The sequence below is a fragment of the Diabrotica virgifera genome, chromosome 2 (assembly GCF_917563875.1).
Source record: "Diabrotica virgifera virgifera chromosome 2, PGI_DIABVI_V3a".
In the NCBI taxonomy this organism is placed as follows: Eukaryota; Metazoa; Arthropoda; class Insecta; order Coleoptera; family Chrysomelidae; genus Diabrotica; species Diabrotica virgifera.
The window spans coordinates 165,916,319-165,939,862 of record NC_065444.1 but is presented as its reverse complement, the minus strand read 5'-3'; the positions used below and the strand labels follow the sequence as shown (position 1 = coordinate 165,939,862).

General features: G+C 30.8%; 1 protein-coding gene across 1 annotated transcript; it reads right to left on the bottom strand.

Moving 5' to 3' along the window:
- Positions 1-219: 219 nt before the first annotated feature.
- On the bottom strand, positions 220-22,232 carry LOC114329541 (B1 protein). The gene is made up of 2 exons (XM_028278686.2): positions 22,042-22,232; positions 220-718 (listed from the first exon to the last, which is right to left on the bottom strand). The coding sequence occupies exons 1-2, from the start codon at positions 22,090-22,092 to the stop codon at positions 356-358; spliced, it is 414 nt and encodes a 137-aa protein (XP_028134487.2). The 5' UTR covers positions 22,093-22,232; the 3' UTR covers positions 220-355.
- Positions 22,233-23,544: the final 1,312 nt, after the last annotated feature.

Here is a 23,544-nt window from a genome sequence, read left to right as displayed (position 1 = left end):
TTTTGTAAGCTGTATTAAGGAGGGTTATTCCCCTATAGTTTCTACATTCCAATTGATCACCCTTTTTGTGTAGGGGGCAAACGATTCCAATACACCACTCTTCTGGGATTTGTTTCTCTTTCCAGGCTCTCAGTATTATTTTATATATTTGATTAGTCAGAGCAGCACCTCCGATTTAGGGGATATGCAAGGGATTAAATGGGCCAATAAAAAGAAAACTGTAAATGTAAATTTATTATTTTTAGCGACAACTTCCAAATCATCAACAACTATTTATTTTTTTCCTTTACAGCTGACATAATAATTTTTATTTTAATTAATTTATTTAAAAATTAAATCTTTTAAAATGTCATTATTACGTGTATTGGTGCTTAATCACTGGGACGTCTATTTCAACACACTTAAGTAATTTTATGGCAGCATCTTCGGCACTTCCTGGCTCCTTGATGCTACTACATCTTTTGACCAACGCATTAAGTTTATTCTCATCTTTCAAAGCTCTGTTTGCTTTTGTCCTCAGCACTTCCGCATTTATATCTCCATCTGCGTTCATTATAAGCATCTTTGTAAACATGCAGAGCATGTGTTTACCTAAAATTGGATCATTTACTTCTTCTCCTGTGTGAAGTTTATGAACTATATCATCTGAAAGTTTTGTTTTTGTATTAGCCTGACATTGTCGGTGAGTTTCTACACGTTCACTAGCCTTGACGGATATCTACAAAAGAATAACTATTTACAGTACCTATTTTATGTCATCTAGTATAGATTATTCTAAGTGAAAACGGCCCTTGAAAGCTTAGAAGATGGCGTAAAAGTGAATTTTAGGTCAAAAAATATTTTCAGATATGCTGATGAGATGATACTGTTATAACTCCGGACAGTCATACAGTTCTGAGTTATGTATATAGAAGCTTCGAGAAAGCTGACGTGAAACGCATATCAATTGAGCATATAGTCGGAAAGAACCAAGATGCGACTATGTGGAAAGTGTTCTATCGAAAATAACCAGGGCAAAAAAAACGGGCGGAGGTAAATTCCTCACCAACCAGTAAAAACATATAATCCGACAGGTATTTTCCTCACCAAATTTAAGGGTTCCTATTAATCCGGTAGGTATTTTCCTCAGCAACTCACTCAGATAATAAAATAAAAATAAAGATGTAATACTTTACAAAATCCATTTCATTTGATTAGATTGATATTAATAAATTTTCTACATTTATTTTTCAATTTCAGTTTAACTTCTTTATCTTTGATGGGCTTTGCAATATGCAAACTTTAAATTTTAACATACCTATATATTTGAAATTCTTTAATTTATTCTAAGAAGATATATATGGATGGATGCGCATTATAAAACGATGAATTAAAATGTGAAGGAACATATTCGCAAGCATTCGCAGTACGAATAACAGAATATTTTGCCTCTGCTCACAAATATGGGGAGAATATGTTATTTTCGTCTATATAAGATTCAACTAAATAATCAACATATGATCTAAAATTTCATTTTCTGGTTTGCATGACATTAAATAAAACACAAAACAATCTGATACGTCTTCTGGTTTTATATATATGTAAGGCCAAAAGTCTGTTTGCTCCACTCACCTACTTCAGAATCATCTGTATATTCTGATGTTAAATCAGGAGACTAAATTTTTCTATACCAAGCTTGGAGTAGGTGAAATCTACAACCATCTATTTCAGTGTTCGGACACATTTGAATGATTGCATTATGTATAGCCTTTTCAAAATCTACAAAAATTTTACTAGGATCACTAGGATTAAACCCAATTTTGAGAGCTTTAGACATTTCTGATTTTAATAAATAAAAAAATTGTTGTAAGTTTCTGTTTTTTTGTTTGGCTATAAACAGTATAATAAAGAAATTAATTTAGCCCAAGACTAGTGAATAATTGCAAATATTATGTGGTACAGTAAGAAATGGTACATACATGGGTACGAGAGGGGCAAATTTATGGAATAAGTTCATTTTCTCTAAAATGGATGATTTTGGAGAAAAATGCCGAAACAGGTCGATTTTTATTTTTAAATTACAATTGTTTGGCCTATATTTTATACTAGTGACGCCATCCATCTGAACGTGATCACGTAGTCGATGATTTTTTTTAAATAGGAATAAGGGTCATGTGGAAGCAAGGTGGCCAAAAAATAATTCTTGGATTAAATTAATTGACGCAAAAAGAAGAATGTATTTAATTTATTTGACTCAAAATACATTATATTACTGCCAGAAAATAGAAAAAAATGTTTATTTGGCAAATAAACATTGCTTTTCGCTTAAATTAAATGTTCGAACTGCCAAGAGTGAGAGGTTGTTTGAGATTTAATTTAAGTGAAAATTTCTACTTTCTACTCTGACAGCAGTACAATGCATTTTGAGTTAAATAAATTACATAACGGCATTCTACTTTCTGCGTCAATTAATTTAATTCAAAAATTATTTTTTTTAGTTACCCTCTATAAATAATGATGTTAATGTTTGTATTATTAAATAGAGAATTATTTTACCATTCAAATGAGCTACCAAACGTGACTAGTATGAAACATTTGCCACAAAATTTTAATTTAAAAATAAAAATTGACCTGTTTCAGAATTTTTTTCCAAAATCGTCCACTTTAGAGAAAATGAATTTATTCCATAATTTTTACCCTCTCTGTATAAAATTCAATGTGGCTAAAAGTCTTATATTTGTTTCACAACTGAATAAAATTATCTTAAAAAAATAAAAATGCATACCATTTTTATATTACTTTACAATTATCTTACTTTTGACCCAGTTTATAAAGAGAAAATTTTCCCCCTTCATCATTTTTCACCGAGGCATCATTTTTCGTCGATAAATATATACAGTGATGAGCGCGCTAATAACCGGCAAAATAGCTTAAAAGATAGAAAACATAATACATTGGGAAACAAAATGAAATGAAACTAGTGGTAAGACTGAAAGACTTCGGTCGATGGCCTTTTGGTACATTGTATCAATAAAGTATGTCTCTCTCTGGAACTACTGGAGATGGAAATTATCGTTATGAACGTGTAAAATAACATTAAATTACATAGTTTTCCACCTTTAGACGTATCAGAGGAGTATGACAACTGTCACTGTGACAGTAGAATACTTCTGTCACAGACGTCTAAAGGTGGGAAACTATGTAATGTAATGTTAATTAATACGTTTATAACGATAATTTCCACCTCCACTAGTTTCATCTCTTTTTGTTCCGCAATGTATTATGCTATCCATCTTTTGAGCTATTTTGCCGATTAGCGTGCTCATCATTGTACATTTTCTTATGTAACTGACATCAATCGTAGTAATTGTTTCAGGCAAAATAGCTGCAAGCTGTTGGCGTATAATTTTTGCTGGTTTTTCCAATTTGCACCAATAGTAAATAATTTCGCACTACAAGTTGTTTTGTTACACCTCCAGAACACGTCTTCACTTTTTAAAACTTTCATTTTATAAAAAATAAAATTTTCAAATACCAATAATGGTTTACCGCAATTACTTTCTATTAAACATGCCATTTTTGTCAAAATTCCAATTGTGACTAAAATAAAGTACTATAATAATAATAATATAATTATATAAATATTATTATAGGTAACTAATGTAATTTTTACAGATAAAGAATTTCCTTGAATGCCTTTTGGTGAGGAAAATACCTGTGAGATTATGACATACCCTTCCAAACGCAGGCAAACAATTATTTTGGTGAGGAAAATACACCCGCCGAAAAAAACAGCAGTATGGCGACGATCAATTTAATGTTAGTGTTAAATAATCTTGATGAATGTCCAGATATATCCCTTACTATTTTTATCTACTTTAAATATTGTTCTTAAGCTATTTTATTAAGGAATCTTAGTGCAATTTACTATTTCAGTTAGGAATAAGCCTTTATTTTACTTTCAAATTAGTTTATTTGACGTTTCGATTTCCACTTCGGAAATCGTTACTAAAAAATTTTGTATTTTGACAAGGAAATCGAAATGCCAAAAAAACTTAATTTCAAATAATATAATGGCTTATTCCCAACCGAAATGGATTTAAAATCAAAGATAATAGCAAAGTGAAACTAAAGGACCAAATAAGTAAACGGATAATGAAACAACTAAAATCTTAACTATAACAAACTACACTCACCGGCACAAAATCCCGCGACCCAAAATTTTTGATTAAGTTTGGCAATCTATAACTTTATTATTTTTACTCCAATTTTCAAGATTTCTTGCATCAGTTTGTAGGTACGTGTATAGATGTCGTTTTTTATCATTCCGGTAACAAAATTTTTTTGCTTAGATGGCATTATACGGGGGTGAATAGAAGCGTTGCATTTTCTCCCAACTTTAAAAAATTCAGTAGAAAGAAATGTAAATAAAAACACTGCTTTGAAGGTTTTTTGAATTATAAATACCTATCGCATCAAAATTAACAAAAGAAAACAACATTAACCATAAAACAAAACAATTCAATAGCGGCTATGTCCACCCCCTGCAGGAATGACTGCTCGCAATCTGTTTGGCATCGAATAAATATGTGTTATCTTTGCCTGGGGAATAGCCCGATATTCCTCTACCAGGGACATAACTGTACCAAATTTTCTGGAGGCCTAGGATAAGGGCGAATAACTTTTTTTAATTCATCCCATAAATGCTCAATAGGATTGAGATCTGGGCTGCATGCGGGCCATTCTAATCTTATCAATCCAACCTCTATTTTACGAGTCAATCAGTGCTTTTATTTACAAAAAAAGGTACAGCTCTTACACAAAAAGAGATATTCGGATAATTCAAAAAACAAAATTTTAGTGATGTCTCCGGAATAATATTACAGCACTACGAAACAAAATCAGCACTTCCATTTTTCCACAGAATGTTTTGAAGTTAGGAGAAAATACAACGCTTCCATTCACCCCCATATAGCTCCATGCAAGCAAATCTTTTGTGTTAACAGAATAACACCAAACGATACCAATACATGTACCTACAAACCGGTGCAAGAATCTTGAAAATCGGAGTACAAATAATAAAGTTATAAATTGTCAAACTTAATCAAAAATTTTGGGTGGCGGAATTTTGTGCCGGTGAGTGTATAAACATACTATAACAAACTATAAACAAAAACATAAGAGTGTATAAAAGAACATTGTAATTAAAGAATATAATATTTGACATACAAAAAGCTTTGGAAAGTAAAACAAAAGTAATGTTTACAAAATACATTGTATAAACGGTAAAAAAATTACTAAAAATTTGTTAATATCAATTATTTTTTCAAGTTTGTGTCGTAATAAGATTTATTAAATATTTCGTTGTAAAGCCCACTGGAATGGTTGTGACCTAAAGGTATAAAAGAGAATAATGATGGGGAGCGACGTAAAAGTGGGTCAATGATTTCCTTGGAGAAATTTAGGATTTAGGAAAACTCAGATTAAATTTTTGTGTTAATGGAATTTGGTAGATGTACAAATTAGACAAACGAATATATTTAAGTAATATCAATGGTTAAATGCAATTGTATATGGAATTAAACAATAATTTTTTTATGGCTGCTGCGGCCATTGACACAAGGTACATTACAACAACAATAAATAATTAAGTTAAATTTACAGTATGTGGTACACTTTAGAATGTTGAAGGAACTCTATCACATTTAGTCCAGGGCGCATCTGTTTTGAGATGGACGTTGAGAGGTGACTCAAATTTTTTTGCAGAAATTGCTTGAAAATAACTCAAATAATAATATTTGAGTTATCCTCCCACTCAAAATGGTCCGGAACATTGTTTAAATAATCAAAATGTCAAAATATGAAGGAAAAATTTGATTTTTTTATTGGTTTTTTGATTATAACTTTAAAACTATTCATTTCTGAGAAAAATTGTACTAACATAAAAGTTGTGTAAGTAAATTTTCTACAATATAGACTTGGCTAAAAATTTAAAAAATAGTCACCCTTGTTGCAAAATAGCAATAATTGAGAAAAAAACCATACAAAAACAAGTATTCGCCTTTTACATTTTTCAGCCATTTACGCCACACTTAGAACCTTCATATTTTACCCAGAAAAACTTTATGATATAATAAAAGAACACTGGAAATTTCATTAAAATTGGTTTAATATATTTTGCAAAATAAATTTTGCAATCCAGCTTTCGCAAAAAAAATTCAGTTTTTTAAAATGTTGCAGGACTGAAAATAAAGCAGATAGCAAGTTGATTTTTTTTTACTTATAAAAGTGTACTGTACCTTTCATTTGCAATTAGCAAAATTAAAATCGATTAATTACCACGGCATCAGGGAATTTTTTAAATAAACAATAATTTTTGGTGCTACGCGCAGAACAGCGGTGTTCGATTCACACAAGTTGATTTCCACCAAAATTTCTTCCAATCTTTATCTAATATATTATTTTCTTACTCTCTATTTTGTTGCATTTTAAATATTTTAATTCCACAAAAATCAAACTAATTTTATTATTGTTTGTGAAATATTGTTTAAACAATTGCATATGTTTCAAAATAAAAAACTTTTATTCTCTAAGTTAAAATATATGAACAAAGAAAGTTTTTGCTAAAAAAAAGTGTTATTTCAAAGGATAGAGTATGTGTTTTTATTTTGCAATAAACAAATTTATTTATTTATATCAAAATGCAATAAAAATTAAAATGTATCAATCATTATCAAAGGTCATTGGAATCAGAACAAACTATACGCTGTCCTGCGCGTAGCACCAATAATTAATGTTTATTAAAGAAAATCCTGACGTCGTGGTAGTTAATCTATTTTAGTTTTGCAAATTGCAAATGAGAGGTACAGTACACTTCTATATGAAAAAAAATTTCAACTTGCTATCTGCTTTATTTTCAGTCCTGTAACATTTTGAAAAAATGAATTTTTTTTGCGAAAGCTGTATTGCAAAATTTATTTTGCAAAATCTATTGAACCGATCTTAATGAAATTTACAGTGTTATTTTACTGTATCAAAAAGTTTTTCTGAGTGAAATATTAAGGTCCTAAATGTAGGATAAATGGTTAAAAAACGTAAAATGCGAATACTTGTTTTTGTAGGGTTTTTTTCGCAATGATTGCTGTTTTGCAACAAGGGTGACTATTTTTAAAATTTTTAAATAATTCTATATTATAGGAAATTTAATTACGCAACTTTTATGTTAGTACAACTTTTCTCGGAAATGAATACTTTTGAAGTTATAATCAATAAAAAAGAAAAAAATTGAATTTTTCCTTCATTTTTTGATATTTTGATTTTTTTTGACAATGTTCCGGACCTTTTTGAGAGGGAGGATAAATCAAATATTATTATTTGAGTTATTTTCAAGCAATTTCTGCAAAAAAAATTTGAGTCACCTCTCAACGTCCAAATGTACTAATATTTTTACAGATTCGCCTTGGTCTAATTACCTACACATTTTGTTTTTAGAGTTTAAAATATTACATAAATTTCCGTGGATACCATATTTGTTCCGTCCTGCTACGTAGTGGTTGCACTCCACAAGTAAGTGCTGTACACTTAATCGAATGTTGCAGTGTTGGCAGTTTGAAGGTTCTTCGGGAACCATCAACTTTCCATGGGTTAGGCGGGTGTGCCCAATTCTGAGCCATCTGATGATGGTCTTGGTTTTCTTTCCATTTTTACCAGTCTAGGTCCTAAAATACTTGGTTGGGTGGACTTCAATTGGGTAGTGCACTTGCTCCACTGATTTTGCCACATTGAGGCAAAAAATTTTTTGATTTCAATTGTTATGTCTTGAAACAACTGGATATTTTCATTTGTAAGATTAAAGCGACGTGCTTCCTTTACTACGTGGTCAGCATTCTCGTTTCCTTTGATACCAACATGTGAAGGATTCCATATAATCGAAACTGAAAAATTTGATTAAGCAAGTGCTGTACATTTTTCATGGATTTTATTAACTCTTGGATTTGTTGTATAAATGTTTTTAATCGAATGTATGGATGATAATCAGTCTGTGCAGATTGCTAAATTTTTGGTACCCTGCATTGGAACCTCTAGAGCTTAAACAACAATTGATTATAATAAAAACTGCATTTTATATTTGACCCACATTTTTAAAAAACTTTACTTTTTCTTCTTCTAGTGTCGACTCCATTAATGAAGATTAGCTCATTAGAAATCATTGCAATCTCGTCCCTATCCTCTGCTTCTCCTAAAATAGTCTGTGTATTTATCCCGGTCTAGTCGAGAATGTTTTTCAGCTAGAAAAAGTGTAGTTTACCAGGATCATTTTCCATCGATTTTACCCTTCATAATCAGTTGCAACAACTCTGATTATCATTTCTAAATAGGTATGTGCCTCAAATATGCTCCCTTCCTCGTTTTAGTGATTACTAAAAGTTATATGTATCTTCTCATTCTGTGCAACACCATTTTGTTAGTAATAATATTGGTTCATGGTACACATTATTAAAATTCTCCTAAAGCCACATCTCAAAAGCTTCCAGCTTCTCGCAAGTCAAGATTAACCGTCCAAGTTTTGGTACCATAAGGAAAAAATAAGGTAATTATAATAACGTTTTACCATCCGATATCGAATGATTGCTCTATTCTTGAGCGAATTTCAATTTCTGATTTAGATCTGTCGTAATCCAGACTCCTAGGTACCTATATATTTCATTTTATCCACTTGTTCAATATCTTAATTTTTTATCTGGGTACTTCTTGTGATCTTGCCCCTCTTACTGATAACTACTTATGGTTTTTGTTTTCTTTATGTTTCTTGTTGAACCAAACTATTTCTCAGTATCCTCCAGTAAAATTTTTACAGTGAAAACAATTCATAATTTTGATTTCAATGTTTTGGAAATCGAAACATAAAACAAATTTACAATAAATATAATTTTGATTTCAATCAATAATTATGGTGTATTATCTCATCTACAATAATATCTAAGTTAAACATACCATAAGAAACTATTTTTAGAACTATTTCACTAACAATAACGATAAGTAATCTCTGTCACCGATTAGGGCGATGCAAACTCAAAAAAAAATGGTTCTAATAGAAAGTTTAACCTTTCGTTACTCGCGCCAACTTTTTGTGATCGGATACTCGCGCACGGTGCAGGAGACCGGGTCCAAAAATATGGGTCAGCAGTGTTTTTAAATTATTTTTTTTTGCAAAATTGTGTACGATTAAATTATTTAATGAATATAATGATCATATAATTTTGTAGATATGCGTTTGTGTTCACATTATATTACTTTAATCAAAAATTTAATAATTTTCATTGTTATCCATTTATATGTATATACAAAAACTTTGGAAGTGAAAAAAAAATTGAATATGGTTAAATTTGTTTACTAAGAACTTTAGATCTTAATTCAATACACAAAAAAATTAAAAATAAAGAGTAATTGTAGTAACAAAAAAAGTTATAAAAATTAATTAACGTTTTTAAAACACGAAATACACAATGGTGTCACATTCATTGGAACAATGGTGTTCCAAACACAGATATTTTGAGCATATTTGGCAGTAAAACTTTGTTTTTCTATTTTTCTTCCAATCACAAACAGCACAGCGATCTGAAGTTCCTAGTGTTACGACTGGTACTTGTTCTGTTGGTAAACCACATATCTCCCTAAACCTCATTCTGATGGTTCTGGGTAAGTTATATATTTATATTTATATTTATATATATATAAATATAAATAAACTAATCTATAAACATTGAAAATAAGGAAAAGATCTTAAATTACCTTACTAATTAAAAATATCGATGTGTGATCCAAACACAAAAATTGGTGCACAAATACTCGCACACGGTGTACGGGACCATGTTGCGTAATAACAAAAGGACAGTACTATTTTTTACACTGCGAACTGACTTTACCCACAGTTGATTGACCACTGAAGAGGTATACGAAATAGCCATTCAAAATCCCCACTACAAGCAGAGTTACAGGAATTTATTTACAGGCCCGGTCTCCCACACCGTGTGCGAGTAACGGAGGGTTGCTTTTATAGGCATACATATCAAATTTAAAAACAATTAACAAAAATCAAAAGTTCTTGAAAGTTTATAGTCAGGGATTTCAGGCATATTTTCACCATTTACTACTAACAAGCTAATTTTTTGTGAGTACTTTCATTTTGACGAGACGCCCAACTTTTTTCCTGACAACAACTTCCGTATGTGGTAGATAACAAAGATAGCAGGGATAGTTCAGTCGAGTTAGACAAATAAGATGCCTAACCTTGCATGCCGAGCTGACCCAAATTTTATTTTTCTAATCTTTAGGGAGGGTCAATAGTAGTGTAAATTTAAAATCTCGACTGAATTCCGCCGTCGCATTAGCCGTCATTTTGATATTAAACGGACACCGTTTTTGCTCAATATCTCCGTCATTTTCAACTTCTCAACCAAAACTTACGAACTAAAATGTGATTAGTCGAGGAAATGAAGCATTTTGGCTCGCAATTTTTTCGTCCAGCATGGATTTACTTGAAATTTTCACAGAAGGTAGGGAATAGTCCAAGGATGATTTTCTATATTATGCCGCTGTACGCTAAAACCTTGGGGGTGGTTGCCACCCCATCTCGGGGGCGATAATTTTTTATTATTACATTCTAACCATGTAAATCGATGTAAAAAGTAATTCTAAGAAAAAAATGTTTTTTAAAATTTTTCGTAAAACTAATATTTTTCGAGTTATTCGCGCTTGAAAGTAACAGTTTTTCGATGAAAAAATCGACTTTTTAGAGGGTTTTTTGAGAATACCTCGAAAAATATGCATTTAATCAAAAAAACTGCAGTTATCAAAATTGTATCTTTTAGTGACACAAACTAAATTATTTTTCTGTAATATCTTTAAGACCAATACAAACGGAGATACGGCATGTTAAAAGTTAGCTTTTTTGTCAAATGCATAATTTTAAATATTCAAAGTAAAATAACGGAAAAACTTTGCATTTTTCGAGGAAAACTTAAACAACCTTTTTTTAAGTATACAGCTAGGCCTTTCAAAAAATAATAATAAAAAGTTTCTAGTCTGAAAATTAAGCAACTTATGATCAAAAAAATGTCGGTACCTGCTTTTCTCTATGAAAAAATCAGTGAAAACAACCCCCTAACTACCCCCCTAATTAAAAATTGGTCTTCACCTTTTTGTAATTCCTTTTCTGTTTGTATTATCAATACACTTAAGAAGTTTGACGTATTTAAAAGGCTTAATTTTAGAAAATCTGGAGTTTAAATAAAAATTAATTTTTTGGAATTTTCCATTTTTCACCTTTTACTTCAAAATATCTTCGAAAATACTGGAGATACAAAAAAAATGATAAACTACTAAATTGTAGCATTTTTAATAACTAAAATTCCCTTGTACATAGATTTTCATTACAGGGAACAGTTAGCGAGATATAGCTGTTTAAACCCTCTATTTACGAACAAACACCCCCTTATTCGAGCCCTTTAAATCCACCCTAATTAAAAACTAAGGGATCTTACGGAATTTAGTTTACACAGTTTTATAAGTCTTCAAAAATCCTACAAATTCATTTTTTTTGAAAAAACTTTTTATCGCCAAAAATGAAGTAGCTATGTTTATAAAACGAATATTTTCGAAAAGCTCGGAAAGTCCTCTTATGGATAATTTTCAATGTATGTATAATACCACAGAACCGGTTCGTATACTGGAAGATGACTAAAAAACTATTTGTATTTGTACATATTTGTAAATTCGTTATTTTGTGTAAATAAATGTTTTTGTAATTCTTTAATTCTACTTTTTTTTCTGTATAGATCTATTAAAATATCTACTTATAAAAACCGTAATGTTATTAAGGGTGGTTTTTAAGGGTTTAAATATTATGATATTATATCCTAAAGTATAAAACAATCATTATTTAACCAATCAAAACCAAATTTTACCCATATTAAAGTTTACAATGTTTTTATATATTTTTGACAATAAGGGGTAGTTTACACCCCTAAAAATAATCAACGCCTTTAAGCATGATATAGAATATGAAGTACAGGGTGAGATGATGCTAATCCCAAATTTTTATGTAAATCGATGCAAGCCGAAATTATTATTTTATGATAAGTAAATTTTTTATATATAGCTCAAACAAGGTTGGTTTTAAGGGTTGAAATATTATGATAGTATATTTTACAGCATAAAACAATCATTATGTAACTAATAAGAACCAAATGTTGACAATATTAAAGTTTAAAATGTTATTTTATCATTCTTTACAATTAGGGGTAGTTTTCACCCTTAAAAAACCAAAAGCGTACAACGGCTCAATATAGAAAATGAACTAGAGGGTGTAATGAGCCTAATCCCAAATTTTTGTACAAATCGATCCTGGACGAAAAAATTTCGAGGTTTTGCCATTTTTTCAGCTTCATTTCCTCGACTAGATTCTCTATAATTTCTTTCATTTTAGAGATATTCTGTTTTCATATTTTCAGAGATATGGAGGAAAATAATTTCAGTTAGAGCATAATTATTGAATTATTTCGTTTACTATTGATTCCTGTCTGACTAGCGATACATACCTGTTTTTTGTAGGATATTGTTTTATTTGGATGAAAAATACACGAACCTATCAAGTGGTACCTTTGTCCTACTGCTACTAATAAAAAAAATGGTCTTGTGGTATTTAAAACTTTTGGAAACAGGACCAGGACAACGTACCATAGAATTTGTAGGAAAATGTGAGTGTTAAACGTATTTTATATTTTTCAGCTTAGCCCAGTCGGGATAGCATTTGACCTGGCATGCCGAGCTGCCCTTTTTGTATAGGTACATTTTTGTCGTAAAATTGATAATAAACGAAATAATTCAATAACTTATGCTCTAACTGTGACCATTTCCCTCCATAACTAAAAATATCGACTGCACGAAAAAAATTATAATAAAAGAAATTATAGAAAATTACATTTTCAACAATTTTAGTTCTCATACTTTTTGTTGAGAGGTAGAAAATGGAGGAGTATTGAGTCAAAAACAGAGCAAAATGGCGGCTAACGCAAGGGCGGAATTCAGTCGAGATTTTAAATTTACACCACTATTGACACTCCATAAATATTACAAAAATAAAATTTGCTTGGCTAAGAAAGCTCGGCATGCAAGGTTAGGCCTGTAATTCATCTAACCCGACTGGACTATCCCTGATATCTTTGTTATCTACCACATACGGTAATTGTTGTAAGAAAAAAACTGGGCGTCTCGTCAAAATGAAGCTACTCACAAAAAATTAGCGTGTTATTAGTAAATGGTGAAAATAGGCCTGGAATTTCTGACTATTAATCTTATATGCACATATAGGCATATGCATATAAGCATATGCATGCCGAATTTAAAAAACGACACAACAATTTAAAAAACGATAGATCTAGTAAGATTAATCTTTTTTAGGCATACATGTCAAATTTTAGCGCCATGTTCCATTATAGTCCATTAAAATTTTACATTTTTTAGGCCGTACGTTGCATTTCTTAGAGGAGTCATATTTATTTCTTTAATCTGTAGGAGGGATCAGTAGAAGTTTAAGTTCAAGTTTTTGGGGTTGCCATCCTTGTTTCCCGGTCGCCATCTTGGAAATGGGGTGCAAAGGGATTTCGCGCTATATCTCGTAAACTACCAACCCTACGCAAAATATCTAGTTTAACATAAAATGTAGCAAATTAAATTTTTCACAATTTTGTTTCTATTACTTTTTATCGTCAACTGACCAAAAAAAAAGATATAACCAAAAATATGTAATTTTTGTTTAACAAGTTTCCTTTTGGATTTTATAACTTTTTTTCAGTTCATTTTAAAATAAAATAACATTACAGCAATTCTGTAGAGGGTTTTTCAGCGAACAATTTCCACTACAAAGTTGTTTAATTCTATTTATTTATATAGGTTTTACAGCGCTCCAAACTTGACCAGATTCTCGAATGCTCATAGGGATACAATTAAAACAAAAGTTGGGCTTACTTTTCTATCTATATATATTTTTTATTCATACAATTTATTATGATTTTAACATTTCTATGCGATTATTAATCTGTTTTTGACTACTCTTCCCACTATAAAACTTATAACTCTAAGCATATGTTTATAGAAAAGGCCCAAGAAGTTGTTTGAGGACAAATTCGCCGCTTCAGAAGAAGAATGACGCAACCGCAAAATGCAAAATTCTTAAGCAGAGCAAAAAACGATTTTTGATATCAAAATCATAAAGTATGATAAAAATTAGCCATTCACCACACCGTGGTCAGGATCTCGAGATATAAACGTTTTTTGGGGTGTGCCGCTTGTATATGAAGTAACATAACTTTTTTCCTATTATATATTTTGACTTAAAATTTTCCAAAAACTTCTTCATGAACTATGTTTTATTGTTGTCTTGGTTAAAATTATACACTAAAAAGTTTGTCACTCAAACTTGTGATGACACTTGTCATGATGACAAAATGTTAATAAATTAACAACTCCTTTTTTAATGTGTTTAAACATTTTGGACAAATTCATTGTTATCTACATACTTCAAAGATGGCAGTAAAATTTTTAAAAGGAAATATTTACAGCGACCAAAGATACAGCGAGGTAAATTTGAAAAATCATCAAAATTGATTTTTGGCATTTTTCTATAAAATTTATTTTTTTAACATGTTCCACCAACTCTAGATAAAAATAAACTTCATATTCGGATTCAGCGACCTCGAAAACATAAAAATAGACCAAAATTGATCATTTACCTTAAATTTCATTTTCGTGGTTGGCTTTATTGTTATTGCGGCTCGTCTAATATATAGATAGAAAAGCATTATTTTTCTACGAGAATTCGAGAATCTGGTCAAGTTTGGAGCGCTGTAAAACTTAGATAGTAAATAAAATTAAACAACTTTATAGTGAAAATTGTTTATTGAAAAATCCTCTACAAATTCGCGATGATGTTATTTTATTGTGAAATGAACGTAAAAAAAGTAGTTATAACCTCCAAAAGGAAATTTCTTACAAAATTTTTTCTTATTTTTGTTTATAACTTTTTTGATGGTCACTTTACGATAAAAAGTAATAGATATAAAATTGTAGAAAATTTTACTTGTAGGGTAGCTAGTTTACGAGATACAGCGCGAAAGCCCTTTGCACCCCTTTTTCCAAGATGGCGGCCGGGGGACAAGGGCCTCAACCCCAAAAACTTGAAATTAAGCTTCCACTGAACCCCCCTACACATTAAAAAAAAATAAAATTGACTCCTCTAAGAAATGCAGACTAAATGTAACATTTCAATAGACTATTAGTCTATTTTTGACATCTGCTTAAAGTGATGTTTGGAAGGTTGACGCACACCGAGAAAAAGGTTTTCGATATCTCGTTAAACATTATTATTTGAGAAATATAACGGCGAATGCCACAAAAAAAGCTGAATAAAATGTAATAGGTATAATGCTTCTTCACACTGCACTGTCACGTTTTTGTTCCGTGAATTTCATATATTCAGGTACATTGGATGAACCATTCACTGGACGACTCCATTTCACTTACAGCAGAAAATGTAAAGAAAGTCCATGAAATAATTTTAGCTGATCGTAAAATGGAGGCACGTGAATTGGCTGAGGCCACAAGAATAAGTAAAGAGCGCAGTAATTATATTTTTAACGCAGTTTTCAATATGAACAGAACAAAATGAACGCACGGCATTAGGCCCAAAAGTGAAGCGGCAGAAATTGCTACGCAGCGACTAATTGTTACTCAATGATTTGGAAAGGTTATGACCACTAGATTTTTGAAGGCATAATCTTATTTATAAAGGTATAAATATCAGTAGCCATATTATTTGCAAAATTGGACAAATCAAAGCAGGACCTCAGTGAGAAATGGCTCCACATAGAGAAGAAAGAAGTATTGTTTCTCTAACAAAATGGCCCGACTGAAAAGGGCGTTATTACAATGACAATTCGACCGTTACTTGATGGAAATTCATTTTATCGAACAATAAAATAATGACAACTTTTGTTTTCGATGCATCCACAAAATTTATTAAAAAACTATGTGACTACAGCTGTTTCGGCAGAGTGCCCTTCTCAAGTGACACTGCAGTGACAAATTGAGAAAGGCAATCTGCCGAGAAAGCTGTAGTCACACAGTTTTATAACAAATTTTTGAAAGTATCGAATGAATCAAAAAAAGATCCTTTGACAAAATTTATTATAAAACTATGTGACTACAGCTGTTTCGGCAGAGTGCCTTTCTCAAGTGACACTACTTAAGAAAAGCACTCTGCCGAGACAGCTGTAGTCACATAGTTTTATAATAAATTTTGTGGAAATATCTAAAACAAAAGTTTTCAGTGTTTTATTGTCAGATTTATAAGTTAGACTTTTAATTACTATCTCATTCGGCTTATTCTCCTGATTTAACTCCCTTCGATTCTTTTAAATTAATGATTTTACAAACAAATACTAAAATACAAAAGAGTTGTATAATAGATATTTTATTCTACTGACGTCCCGTTTTTACCCCAATATATTATAATAAGTCAAAATATTTGAGGGAAACAAGTTTCGGAAACCTCCCCTAAACATCTAAAGTACCTTAGAAAAAATATTTCCATAAATATTGCCATCAAAATTATAAAAGATTTTAGAAAAAATAAAAAAAAATTTCTATGTTGTTATAGTACCATATTGTTGATGTTATATTTTCCTTTTATTATAAAAGTATTCAACAAAATATAACAAAAATGTTAATAATTGGAGCTTTCCTCTCCCTGCTTCTAATGGCATATCAATTACTTATATCTGTGGCACTAATAACAATTAGTCTCATCTATCAATATTTCTCTGATAAACGATCTTGAGTTCACACAATCAATAATAACAACTGAACTATTCAAAGATAAACTAATTTCAGAAATCGATCTCAAATAGAGACAATGTCATTTTAAAATTGTATATTTGAAAAGTATTATAACAAAACAAATACATCCTGTTCATATGTAAGTCTGCAGTTATTCAATTAGGCAATTGGCATTATACATAAGTAAGGCAAACAAGTAGACAAGTGGAGAGATAAATTTTAATGGGATTTAAAATAAACAAATATTTCAAATGGTTTTTAAATCGAAGGACTACCGAAAACTCTTCACAAACCACGAAAGCAAGAGTTAGTCCAGAGAAATAAGGTTTTTGTCGGGACACTTGAGCAGCCAGATTGCTAATGGATTTTTGGGGTACTATGTACCTAATACATTATAAATACAAAAATGCCCGTCACAGTTCGGACGATAAACTTAGTTATTAACAAATAAGGGTCAAAAATGGCAGTTTTGTCGTTTAAATTGCTACAGGTAAAAATACAGTAAATAAATATCTTATATACTATTCTTCTTTTTGTAGATGAGCCAAGGTTTAAAATGGCACTTTTTGAATTTTCCTCCGATCCTTTTTTGTTTCGGAAAGTGCAAAATAATACTAAAATTTCAAAAATACAGAATGTGCTATACTTTTTGCGAAAGTGGCCTTAAGACTTTCATATTACACAAAAGAATGAGTCACACACATTCCGTATAATGCACAAAAAATTTTAAGACGATTCGTCAATTAGTTTAAATTTTATTCAATTTGTTTATCGCAAAGAGCTTTTTTTCGCAATGTTATTGTTCCGAAAATAATAATGACATACCAATTCTGTGGTAACGATATGCAAGAATAATAGTTATGTTTTTAAAGTGTTGAAAAAAATCATTAAAAAGTCGTTTTTATCACTTCGAAAAAATTTGGTAAAATAGAGTCATTTTGGCTTCTAAACAATTTGAATAACTTTGTTAATATTGACTATAGAGTAAATCTACTTTAGGATTTCAAAAGATTTTATTTTTATACGAATTTTCACAAGAAAATTTTTTGGCCTAGGTTAATTAGGTTCAAAGTTAGCCACTTTTATTATTTAATTCGCAGTTACTTCTATATACATCAAATTCTCCTGTAATAGTGTTAGTTACCATACTACTCCAAAAACGGCTTGGCCGATTTTTATAAAATTTTACACGTTTATCCTGTAGGACGTTGAAGAGGTTTTAATCTATTTTTTATACCCGTAAGTTATAAGGGGGGTTGCCCCTGACATTTTCTTTATTTTTTGGACAAAATTATCTACCTTAATTTTATATGATGTAGAATTAAAAAATACATACAACCCTTAATATTCACTCTTCTATCACCAACCCCTATTTGTTAATAGCCATCTATATATTTACATCTATAAAATTCTCCGGTCACAGTGTTAGTTTCCATACTCCTTCGAGACCGCTTGACCGATTTTTATGAAATTATATATGTATATTCGGTAGGTCTTAGGATCGGTCGTAATCTATTTTTCATATCGCTGAGTGATAAGGAGAGTTCCCCCTAACATTTTGTAATGTTAGGTGGGGTTGTGTGTACATAACGACCTCTATAAAACTACGAGTACATACAAATTTAAAAAGTTATGATCAAAATCCATCAACAAGTTCCAGCGATATTTATCGCAGCATATTTTTGCAGAATCAGTTTCATTTTTTGAGTGCACGTATTTTAGTAATTCCTTTCCGCCCACCACGAATTAATTCCGTTCGGACGCCATTTTTAAAGTTTTATTAACCACTCTGTTGAGGTTCAAATTACTCAAACTCTTACACATAACCTATATGTCTTCAACTTCAAAATGGCTCTAGTTAGGTTGCTTAATTGTTATAAAAAAAGTAGCCGTCAATTAAATAATAAAAAGTGGCTAACTTTGACCGTAATTAACCTAGGTGAAAAGTTTTTCTTTAAAAATTCATATAAAAATACCAGTTTTTCAAATTCCATTGTAGTTTTAGCCTACAGTCCGTATTAACAAAGTTATTCAAATTGTTTATAAGACAAAAATGACTCTATTTTAGTAAAATGTCTTCTGAGTGATAAAAATGACTTTTTAATGATTTTTTAAATGAGTTGAAAATATGACTATTCTCCTCTGAAGTTGTTTTCACACAATTGCTGTATCATTATCATTTTTTGAACAATAACATTGCGAAAAAAAGATCTTTGGGATAAACACATTGAATAAAATTTAAACTAATTGGCGCATCGTCTTAAAATTTTTTGTGCATTTTACGGACTGTTTGATTAAACTTTTGGTGCAATATGAAAGTCCTAAATTCATTTCCGCAAAAGCTATAGCAAATTTTTTATTTTCAAAAATTTAGTTTTATTTTGCAATATAAGAAGCAACAAATAATCGGACCAGAATTCAAAAAACTCCATTTCAAACCTTGGCTCATCTACTAACAGAAAAATATTATAAATAAAACATTTAATTACCCTATTTTTACCTGTAGCGATTTAAACGAAAAAACTCTCATTTTTGACCCTTATCTGTTAATAACTAAATTTCTCGTCCAAACTGTGACGGGCATTTTTGTATTTATAATGTATTAGGTATATAGTATCCAAAAAACCCATTTGCAACCTGGCTGCTCTAGTGTCCCGAACATGGTATATTTTGCCTTATTTCCCTGGTGTAAGTTGTTATTAAGTGACGTCAGTAAGTAGACGTAAATATATCATTTGTATATAAAAATATTATCAAAGGTAATACCACGAGTCCTCTAAATTTTATCGATAATTTTTTTTGTTTTCACGAAAACTTCTTTATTTGGTAAAATTACGAAAACAAACCGAATGATAAAATCACGAGTCCGAAGGACGAGTGATTTTATCCATTTCGGTTTGTTTGAGTGATTTTACCCTAAATAAAGAAGTTTAAGTATGAAAACGAAAAAATTTATCAAGCAAAATTTAGAGGACGAGTGGTATTTGAAAAGATTATTTTGTGAACCAATATGTATTATTAGTAAATTCGGGCATCTGTGAAATATTTTTAAGACAACTAGGATCAATGTCTTAAGTAGGTTATAGATAAATTATTTTATGACTTAAAAATGAACCAATTTATTTATTATATTGTTAATACATAAAAAACTGTTTAAATCGAAAATGAACAATTATTAAAAACACAATTTTTATAACTAATATGAGATTTTCCAATGTCGTTCGTAACGTCTAATCTGTCGTCACTTTCAGTATCATTAATTACAATCGCAGTTGATGTACTGGCAATGCACTTAGTTGTAGTAGTTGTTCTAAGTTTATTAATAATTTTTGTATGATGTTCTTCATTAACTTGTAAATAAGGTTTTAACGAAGAAGCTGTGGCATGTCCAGTTATTTTTATTGCCTCCTATTCTTGAATTCCTGCCTTAACACGATGAGATACTACACTGGATCGGCTTGAATAATTTGTTATTTTTCGGTTTTGTGTGTCCAATCCGCATTTCATTTTTTTGCAGAGTTCTTCAACCGTTTAGCCATTTCATTTGGTCCAATGGGAGTATTTTTATACCATATTCCATTACCTGTTTGCCAGTATAGATTTGGGGTAAGGAAAAATCTATCGCTGGTATATTTTTACCACGCTTCTCCATGATTTTTTTATATAGTCTTATTGGGCACCTTTCTGGATCTTTAATGTTTGGTGTCAGCCATTTTGAATCCGAACACTTTTTTTGACCACCTTGGCATGTTTTGGTAAAAATTGGATTATATTCAATCCTTCCTGTTTCTTTGCCGGCATTATTTATTTCATATCTGAAATAATCAATTTTAAAATGAACACCTTCCCCACCGCGCCATGCTAACTCGTAAGAGACAACATGAAAAAATTTCATTTCTGATCTTAGCGGATTATTTTCATCGCACAAGTCTATAATACTCAAATACTCTTTTTCATCCAGCGCTATAGCACTTTGTTTTCTTTTTTCGGGACGACTTTGTAACTCTTTCCTTTTTGCATTTCTCACGTCTCTTGCCTTCTTAAATTCAATGTCGATAAACGGGTTAAAACTTATATTAAATTCTGAAAAATATTTTTCTTGAATCATTTTGGCTGTTACATTCCAAATAGTTTTAACAGAGTATTCCTTGTAATCTTCACCATTCATTTTCTTCATATTCATTCCCCAATCTTCAAGAACTTTTGCAATTTTGCTCAAATTGTGTCCAAACAGACCTTTTTGTCTTAATTGTATTTTGAGGCGTATTATTTTTTAACAAATCTTTAATTTGTTCATGATTATTGTCACCAAATCTAACGCTAACGTCCATTTTGTTTAAATTAAATTATGACGATGTTAAATCGCGAAAATTTAAATCGGTCAAAATTGCGCGGCCTATTTGCTTCGTGGTCTTACCCAGCTACGCTGGGTGAGTTCACCACAGTGCAGTGGTGTAATTGGTTTTTCCTAACCCCCAGGTGAATGCATTTTATTTAATTATTATTCACCCGTGTTTTTGTAATAATAAAATAGGAGAATGTAATTTTAGAACTATTTTACTAATTCTACTAATATAATGTGTATTTTAAAAGTAACTATTGTTTCAAAATATTACGTTGTAAATATTCGAATCCTTTTATGTGATAACACTGGTTTGTTGAAATCGGCAACAAAATAGAAGAATTTATTTCTGTGTTCTGTGTACGGTTTACATCGGTTCTGTTTGACGTTTATGAAAAGTTAAGAAATATTTATTTTGAAAATAAAAACTGTAAAAAATATGAGTATATCGTGGTTAGTGTTTTTAAAATATCTATGTACCAGGGCTGTTCATAAATTAAGTTAGTAAACACAGGTATGTACGTATTATGTGAAATTTAGGGTACCTTAAGTTTTATCAGGGAAGAGACTGTTTTATCAAGGAAAAGGCTGTTTTATCAGTATTACACTCAATGATTGGCTAGAACGACGCGTGGTGATTGGCTGAAAAAGTGAAAACGTCAGAATTTGACAGGTGAAAAAAATAATCGCTTAAATAATATTAGGTACTTAGGTACTTAGATTTCATGGATTAAAAAAAAAAGATTACGAAATGATGACAGTGAATATTACAAAATTATTGAAGGAATGTTTTCGTTTATATAAAAATAATTATTAAAACTTACAGGTAAATAGACGAAGAAAAAAACACACAAGATATATTGAAAAATCCACATAGTTCGTGCTTCACAGAAATCAATAAATAATTGGGGGAATATTTTTCATTATCTAAGTCTTGAACCTGCATATTTTCTTACAATTCATTAAATTATCAAATCTCTCTGTTATGATAACCGTAAGGTTAATAGGATTGTAAACATGTTACGTAATTTGTGCAAGTATTCAATATGAAACCGTTTATGAACTACAGAATGTTAAGTTTTTGAAATAATTATAAAAGTAGATATTATCTTTATATGGGATTGAGTTACAATTATTGGTGTAATGAAAATTACATTTTCATTTAACTAATATTTTACGTTTCGATTTCAACTTCGGAAATAGTTCTCGAAACAAATTATTCTAAAAATTCTGGAAAGATTTTATAACCTGATATTATTAGGTTATATTATATAATATATAATATGTTACGGACAATGACGTAAACATAGACATATTAAGGGTAGACAGGGCATACTCACCAAAAAAGCGTAACGCGGAAACAGTCGATCGGTGGTCTATCTATCTCCTTTAAATATGCGATCCCGCGCATTTGACAGACAAATATGGCTAGACCACCCAATCCTTAATATTAGCGTTATACACAGAGACATCATAAGGATAGACCGGGCTAGTCATATGACACTCAATGCATCGAGGTGTAACGCCGACATAGGATTGAGTGGTCTAGCCATCTTTGTCAGTCACATGCGCGTGATCGCTTGGTTAAAAGAGATATATAGACCACCGATCGACTGTTTCCATGCTGTTCCCGCGTTACGCTTTTTTGGTGAGTATGCCTTGTCTACGCTTAACCCTGCTGTCCTGTTCGGGTCTATTTGACCCAAAAAATAATTTATTTCTTATTTTACATACAAATTACTACGCGGCGTAACGATTTGGTGTTTCGTGACTTTATTACCTAATATGAGATCTTTCAATTACGTATGAGATAAACCATCAACTTCCCGATTTTTTTGATAAAAATGAAATTGTTACCTAGGGTACGTTCGGGTCAATATGACCGCGTAGTTAAAACTTTAAACATCACCTGTGTATATGTGCTAAGTATTCTAGTATATTGGCAGTACCTGTGTGTTTGTCAGCTGGATACGTGTGTAAATAAAAACAGGTTTCTGCAAGCCAGAACTGGCAAAACTGTAGTATAGCTGGACGACGTTGGAAATCAAATTATAAATATGACCAACATGGACGGACAGCATGTCTTTGGAACCAACTGGAAAGACAAATAAAGTTGGTTTCCAAGCATACATTGGTATTTTATTTTTAGCTCGATTTTATAAGTCCCATGGTGAATCAACTAAAAGTGTGTGGAATGAAAAAACGGGCCGTAGTATATTTCAATCTAAAATGTCGCTTGATATATTTACAAAAAGTTTGCAAGTAATACGTTTTGATAACAAAACTGCTAGACAGGATAGGAGACGTTTTGATAAACTTGCTGCAAT

Excerpts from the sequence above, each read along its gene's own strand:
- LOC114329541 (XM_028278686.2), bottom strand. The coding sequence starts at position 22,092 with ATGTGGATTTTTCAATATATCTTGTGTGTTTTTTTCTTCGTCTATTTA. Across the intron at positions 719-22,041 it reads TTTTCTTCGTCTATTTACCT|ATATCCGTCAAGGCTAGTGA; the intron begins GTAAGTTTTAAT and ends ATTCTTTTGTAG.